Raw genomic sequence first — 7,671 nt, 5'->3', positions numbered from 1 at the left:
AAGAGTTGAAATCACAGCAGGACCAGCTCTAGGTTTAGCCTCATGCAACACCACTTGGTTTGACTCAAAGAACAAGCAGCATTTTTCTCCTCACCAATACATTCAAACCATTCTCCCCTCAGGGGGATGACAGACTCAAGGCTTCCCACTTTTCCTCTCCATCCTTAGCCCCCACCATTGCCTTCTGAGAGCCACGTGCTGGACACTACCACACTGGGATGCAGCTGACCATACATCACATCACCTTGTGTGAATGACAAGCTCTGTACAAAGTTATTCAGTCAACTGCTGACAGTGCAGTTACACTGGGAGGTAGAGCAAGAAAGCAAGGGGACAACAAGAGCAGGCCACAACATAGCCAAAGATCTACTTTACACCTAAGTGCAACTCAGTCAGCTTCATGCACACATGAACCTCGAGTGATTACAGAATGTTTTCATGTATAGTTCTGTGACCTGTAAGAGTTTCCCTTCCAGGAACCTATTTGTTTAGGAATTTTAGGACTATCTGATTTTTGCTAGAGCTCTTTTATAACAACTAGGAGAGCTGCCAAACTGTAATAACCTCATATCAAGTTCATAGGGCACACATTCTAGTGGGGAAGCAAGAGAAAGCCAGGAGAGCCCAGAGTAGAGCACCTCCAGTCTCTCAGAACAGGTGGCAGTGCAGTCTTCACTTACCAGCACTAAAAAGTCCACCAAACCCTTTTCAAACATGGAAGGCTACCAGGGATATGCCTCAGAAGGTGAAGAAGCAAAGCTAGGAAAGGGAACAGTCCCTTTCCTGATAACCTTCCTCCTATTCCTCCATACCACAACCAAGAAACCAGCCAAACCTATGGCAACTGAAAGGAGAGAATAAACCCAAACTCTCCCCAAAAGACCTTAGATTGCATCACACTTTCCTAAGGTCATGCAAACACACAGCTATGGTTATGGCATTTTGGACATCATGCCAAGAAAAGGATTCCAACCACTCCTGCCAGCTAACAGAATGAAAGGTGTTGATGCCAAGCACATGCTGAGGGCTGTCAAAAAGGGAGACAGAACTTGGTTTTGCAGAGCAAACAGACCAGATACCCAGCTTTGCTCCTGAAGTGCTCTTTTAACAATGAAAAAGTGGATGTTTCTTTGTATCTGACTCTGTGCCAGCAAAGCTGTAATGCCTTAGTACAGCAGGATGAAACCTTACTGCAGATGAGGGCTCCTCAGCTTTACAACATACAAACCAATGAAATCTAATGCATTTACTATTGCACAACACTTGCCCCACTCTGAACCCATTAAGAATCAAACCAATCATTGCTTTAGAAAGCTCACACCTAAAATGACTTCATTTTTAAGCTTCCAACGTTGTAACAGTGGCATCAGGCTCCTCAGTGCCAGAGGTAACTACACACAAGTACACAGAGTTACCATGCCATGAATGTGATACCACATCACTAAGAAGCAATATTGTACATGGCACAAGGAGGATTTCTCACGACATGAGTTTATTTGCTTCTATTGGCAGATATATGAGGATTTGCACACATGTTTTTCTCCAAGACTTAATAGACAAAGCATTTTTGCTAACCTGATCTCTGGTAAGAAGGTTTTCTTGTAAGCATCCTCAATGTGCTGGAGATAGGAAGGAGACACCTTTTTCTCATATGCCTAAAAAAGCAAACAGAAAACAAGGCTGTAAAATGACTCTTCTTTCTTTTCCCACCAGTACAGACATCAGCCCAAGCAGAAAGTGCTGCTACACCAGCTTGCCCTGTATTAGCAGTCAAACATCCAAGTGAACCACATACACATTCATGGAAGCTGTAAGAATGAAGACTTTTGGAGTGTTTAGAATCTCTTATGTGGCATTAAATATTGAAAGTACCCTGAAGAACAAGACAGTGTGTGTTAATCACTGCTTTGCCCTGCACTGCTATGTCCACAGTTTGAATGATTAGCCATATGAGTATGATTCTTCTCATATGCTACTGAATCTAGATAGGGAAAAGCAGGTTCAATAGAAGAGGGTAAAAGTGAAAAGGTTTCTTCCAATTTCAGTCTGTACCAAGAAACATCTCATTTTCCTTGAGTTCACATAAGCTAGGAGAACCATACATCACCAGCCTCAAAAAGACCAGCTTTCTAAGGCCTGTGCAACCCTACCTACCTGTATGTTTAAGGAAGTCATATATAAGCATCCAGAAAACACGAGACTCTGAGTTTGCCTTTCCAATAAGAGGGTAAATGTGCCCTTGGGGCAACTTCCAGTGCTTAAAGGGGCAATCACCCCAACAGCTTTCCCTTGGAATTTCATGGATATCATACCTGCTGTCAAAGAGTTTCTCTTCCACGCAGTCTACTTTAATGCCACATTTGCAAAATAGCAGGAATTGCTCCAATCTACCATGTGTTCCTTCAGTTCAATCCTAAAATTTAAGTACATTTCCTCCTTGAAATGCTCATCCAAGAATCATGTTGGAATGATGTGTGTCTGCTAGTTGGGTCCACTGGAGGGCTCCTCTTTTTCCAGAGCCCCACAACAACAGCACACTGAATACCCACTCCATCCACTGAGAAGGCAGAATTCCCGAAAATACCAGCCCCAAACAAGCACTACACTCTTCAGCAGTACCACTGACCCAAAAAGTTACAAGTTACAGCAGCAATTGCTGCCTAAAGGTCTCAAAATTGCCACCAAAATTTGTGTTCACAAGAGCAAAGAACTCCCAGGTCCACTGAACCCCAGACTGCTTTGGGTTGGAAGAGAGATTAAAGCTCACACAGTTCCAACCCCCTGCCACAGGCAGGGACACCTTCCACTAGAGCAGGTTGCTCCAAGCCCCTGTGTCCAACCTGTCCTTGAACACTGCCAGGGATGGGGCAGCCACAGCTTCTCTGGGCACCCTGTGCCAGCGCCTCAGCACCCTCACAGGGAAGAGCTTCTGCCCAAGAGCTCATCTCAGTCTCCCCTCTGGCAGGTTCAAGCCATTCCCCTTGTCCTGTCCCTCCATCCCTTGCCCAAAGCCCCTCTCCAGGTTTCCTGGAGCCCCTTTAGGCACTGGAGCTGCTCTAAGGTCTCCCCTTCAAGAGCCTTCTCTTGTCCAGGCTGACCCAGCCCAGCTCTCTCAGCCTGGCTCCAGAGCAGAGCACAGGCTCCAGCCCTCAGAACGGCTTCTGTTACTGAAGTTGCTAAAATGGAAAAGCTGTGTTTTTCCCATCAGGAGGAGTATCTTGCTCATTGAGGCACAGACACATTCACTCATGGCCTAAACTGCTGGAGGGCAGAAGGGCAGAGTCACTCAAGCAGCAAACTAAACAACTCCAGCCACGCAGATCACAAAGCAGCAAGGGCACCCTTACACTTATGGCTTTGAATTCACTTCTCTTCAGCAATCACCAGCTCCCCTTTTAAGTGAGCAGGAAACTGCAAACCAAATTGCTACTAGCTCATCCTAACAAGGATCAGATTTTTTACACTAGCCAGAAAGCACCCTGGATTTTCTATCTCATGGAATACCTATAGAAAAGCAGTTTCATGTTTAAAATGGGTCGTTTTGCTGCATTAACACAAAAGCACCCAAGCAGTAATTTTCTTCATTTCAGAAAATGACCTGGACTTGCTGATCACAAGTGACCCACACATTAACATCAGCAGAGGTCTGAAAACCCTGTCAACTGGGGAAGATGGAGACAGGGACCAAATTTGGGGCTTTTGGAACTCAGGAAGTACAGAGTATATTGCAATATAGTGATAGGACAAGGGGGAATAGCTTTAACCTGCCAAAGGGAGATTGAGATGAGCTCTGAGGCAGAAGCCCTTCCCTGTGAGGGTGCTGAGGCGCTGGCACAGGGTGCCCAGAGAAGCTGTGGCTGCCCCATCCCTGGCAGTGTTCAAGGCCAGGTTGGACACAGGGGCTTGGAGCAACCTGCTCTAGTGGAAGGTGTCCCTGCCCATGGCAGGGGTTGGAATTGGAGGAGCTTTAAGGTCCCTTCAACCCAAACTAGTCTGTGATTCTATAAAACCCCACAGGACTTAAGGGCAGAACCCCAGACAGTTAGAGGCTGTAATAGCTGTAAGAGGTAAAATTACCTCTCCTTTCTCTTGAATCCTCTTCTGCACCTCTGGAACAGGTACATCTATATAAATGACCAAGTGAGGTGGCAGGAATTCACCAATGCTGACATCTTTGATCTCCTTGTAGTGATCAAGACCTATATATAAAACAAAATCAAACACACTGCAGAACTAAAGGCAACAAGACATACTGTAAATGAGGACAAGTGCAGTAAGAACAGCATTAAGATTACAACCTCCTGGATTATGAATCTACAATCATTTCTGGAGTGTTTTTCCTTGCTTCTGTAGACCACAGAGCTTTTGAGCAACAGCAGATCTCCTCTCCAAAACCACAACAACCAGACTCCACTTTGGAGAAAAGAACCAGTGTTCAAGGGCAGGTTGGACACAGGGGCTTGGAGCAACCTGCTCTAGTGGAAGGTGTCCCTGCCTGTGGCAGGGGGTTGGAACTGGAGGAGCTTTAAGGTCTCTTCCAACCCAAACCAGTCTGGGATTCTATGATAAGCAGATAAAAAGCACTGAATAAAGCCTCACGGCTTGAGATTAATCCTTGATGCCTGCAACAGGAAGATGCTAAGCACCTTATGAACAACTCTGAATATTTACAAGGAGTCCATCTTCCCAGCAGGCATGTTTCTTTCTTTCTGAAGAACTGAACTACCACACTTCAGAGAGATGAGGGCAAAGAACTTACATCGCTTGTGGATATAGCCTTGTTTAAACATTGCATCCAGGAACACAAAGTCGCTGTAGGGAGAGCGCTCCAACACCACACCTTGTCCTGCAATAGAAGGCAGTTTCCAGTCAGCAAGGCTCAAAGAGATGGAAAATTAAAGCACGTACTGCTCTTACAGTCTATTTTCTGAATGCCTTTGTTAAACAAAAGAACAAGGTTTTGGCTCACACAAACATACTGGGTATGTGGGTTGAACACACTTGTCTCACCCATATATTCTCCTTCTGTGCCCACCAAAAGTACTGGTGTATTTAAGGAGTACGTTTATGGATGTGCCTGAAACTTTCTGGCATTCACAGCTTTTCACCTTTTTCAGAAAACACTTATTAAGGCACATGGAACAGGTAAATCAGTATTGGTACAGGAAACCTTTTTGCCCAGGAAGACATTCACATTACAACAATACAATAACAAGATAGTATTTAATGGAAGTCAAAAGACTGAACCAAAGACACCATCAGGAATTAAGCCTAGGGAGAGGTTTTAAAGGGCTGTGCAATCCACAGCTACCTTGGTACATTTAAAATGTCTTTTTGAAAATAAAGATCAGGAATTGATCTTTATTTCCCAGAGGAGGCCACAAGGATGAGCAGGGGCTGCAGCACCTCCTGTATGGAGACAGGCTGAGAACATTGGGGCTGTTGAGCCTGGAGAAGAGAACACCCCATGGCAGGGGGTTGGAACTGGATGATTTTGAGGTCCTTTCCAACCCAAACCAGTCTGATATACTTTGATTGCCAAAGTAAAACTAATTAAGTTGATAATTGGTATTTCCTTTGCTGGAAAGGACATAAGATACCTTCTAACAGAGAATGTGCAAAATGGTTTTCTAAATGGGCTATTAACCTGTAATAAGGGTGGGGGGAAAATATGAAAATCTTAAGAATATAAGAGCCTTTCATTTTAAAATGCACATCATAGACCCCAGGCTGGTTTGTGTTGGAAAGGACCTCAAAGCTCATCCAGCTCCAATCCCCTGCCACGGGCAGGGACACCTTCCACTAGAGCAGGTTGCTTGTGTCCAACCTGGCCTTGAACACTGCCAGGGATGGGGCAGCCACAGCTTCTCTGGGCACCCTGTGCCAGGGCCTTCAGCGCTCCCACAGTAAAGAACTTCTGCCTGAGATCTAACCTGAACTTCCCCTGGTTCAGTCTGAACCCATCACCCCTTGTCCTATCGCTACAGTCCCTGATGAAGAGTCCCTCTGCAGCATCCTTGTAGCCCCCTTCAGACAGAGGAAGATCCCAGCAAAGCCCTTCAAAGCAGCTTACTCACAACTTGTACTCAGAAGCTAGTTTACAACTGGTATTTATTTACTGTGGAGTCTAACCTGTGCTCAGCAGGTGCTCCAAGGCATCAGCATACTGCAAAACACGATTGCCAAACAGCCAGGCCTGCAGTCGATACGAGTGTCCATCAGAGCATTTGGGGTCGTTGTAAAACCTCTCCAGGTTACAGAAACCATTAAACTTCTCAGGCAGCAGCGTTCCATCTCCTGTGATTCTGTTCAGGTAATGGATGTCAGCTTCTGGGAAGTATTTCATGCCTGACAAAACAGAAACCCACCAAAGAATACCAATCAGAAGAATTCTTTTACACTAAGCATCTATATAATTAAATGTATAGCTGGGATTGGAAACAGCTCGTGAAACAGCCCAAAATCCTTTGGTCAATCACATTATTGAGGGCAGACAAATCCTTATTGGAACTATTGCCACCTTTCACCTCACCAGTGAAGAGCTGAGCTATGTCCTAAACTAAAGCTTTTAGACACCCATCCTCTAAAGAACAGCTCTTGCCACCCATCCTCTGAGCACCCCAGTGCTCTGCACCCACCCATGCAGAAAATCCTACCTCTCAAGGAGCTCAGTGAGAAAAGTATCCCACAGATCCAACAACCAACCTGGTGCCATTTCAAACCACACCAACGTCCTCTTCTGCCCTTAACTACAAGCCCTCCACATGAATTGTGGCACTGCCTAAGAATTTGCTAGCCAAGAACTGTTGGTTTAAGTGAACTGGCTTTACACAAGAATCACACTATTAAATCCACTTAGTTGTTAGAGAAATAGGTCAAAGCAGTACCTAGTTTTTCTGCTATCTGTTGTGCAAGCTTGCCCTTCCCAGAGGATAAGTTCCCCTCCACTGTAAAGACTTTGCTGCGTTCAGTGAACCTCTTTGTAGTTCTGTCTCCCAACATATAAGCCAGCCACCCATACTGCAGGTTCTGCTCAGGGCTGAGATGAATTCTTGCCTGCAAGAAAACACAATGAAAAGAGCATGTTTCAGTTTTCTCACCTGAAAAGCGTGGCTTTTCCAGCCCTTCTGCAGAGGGATAAACACTCACACACCTGAGACAAGGGATTTTCATACAGGAGAAGTTAGTGCTGCCATTTCAGCTCAGCAACTGAGGCTGTATTTATGCAGAGAAGCTCTTTATGAAAAGACAAAAAGACAAAAGCCATTTTCAGTGCTTTTTAAGCCTGAAGCCAGCACTCTGCTCTGAACCTCCCCAATGACTGAAACTTCCCAGGCTTACTGAAGGCCACGGGCACACGATGTGCCCTCCCATTCTCAAGGGAGATCCTGCAGTAGGCTTTTGCTTGTTGGTGGGTAGACATTAACATCAAACCCTCTCTCAGGAGGGTTACAGCTTCATTTCTGCACACCACAGCTCCTGACGAGCGGAAAGACAGACCGACCTGGCCTGCAAACGCAAAGGCAGACCCCTTCTGAGCCCTGCTCAGCAACGCCACCCTGGTAACAACCAAATAAGCCTTTTTCTAAGCGATGTAAAGACCTCACTTACACACTTGACCTCTTATTGCATATTCTGCTTGCACCACAGACCCCAGTCACCAGCCGAAGG

At 45.5% G+C, this 7,671-nt stretch overlaps 1 protein-coding gene across 1 annotated transcript in view; it reads right to left on the bottom strand.

Annotated features, from left to right (window-relative positions):
• The window catches only part of NDUFA10 (NADH dehydrogenase (ubiquinone) 1 alpha subcomplex, 10, 42kDa), a 32,519-nt gene extending 25,464 nt beyond the window's left edge, over positions 1–7,055 (bottom strand). Inside the window, exons 1-5 of the mRNA XM_010013382.1 lie at positions 6,888–7,055; positions 6,133–6,348; positions 4,760–4,846; positions 4,078–4,199; positions 1,576–1,655 (exon numbers count right to left, since the gene is read on the bottom strand). Coding sequence (XP_010011684.1) covers positions 1,576–1,655; positions 4,078–4,199; positions 4,760–4,846; positions 6,133–6,348; positions 6,888–7,002 — 620 coding nt within the window. The 5' untranslated portion in view covers positions 7,003–7,055. The remainder of the gene's footprint in view (positions 1–1,575; positions 1,656–4,077; positions 4,200–4,759; positions 4,847–6,132; positions 6,349–6,887) is intronic.
• Positions 7,056–7,671: the final 616 nt, after the last annotated feature.

Source organism: Nestor notabilis, unplaced genomic scaffold, assembly GCF_000696875.1.
Source record: "Nestor notabilis isolate BGI_N333 unplaced genomic scaffold, ASM69687v1 scaffold10634, whole genome shotgun sequence".
NCBI classification, from domain to species: domain Eukaryota; kingdom Metazoa; phylum Chordata; class Aves; order Psittaciformes; family Psittacidae; genus Nestor; species Nestor notabilis.
This window is presented reverse-complemented; position numbering and strand designations above follow the sequence as displayed.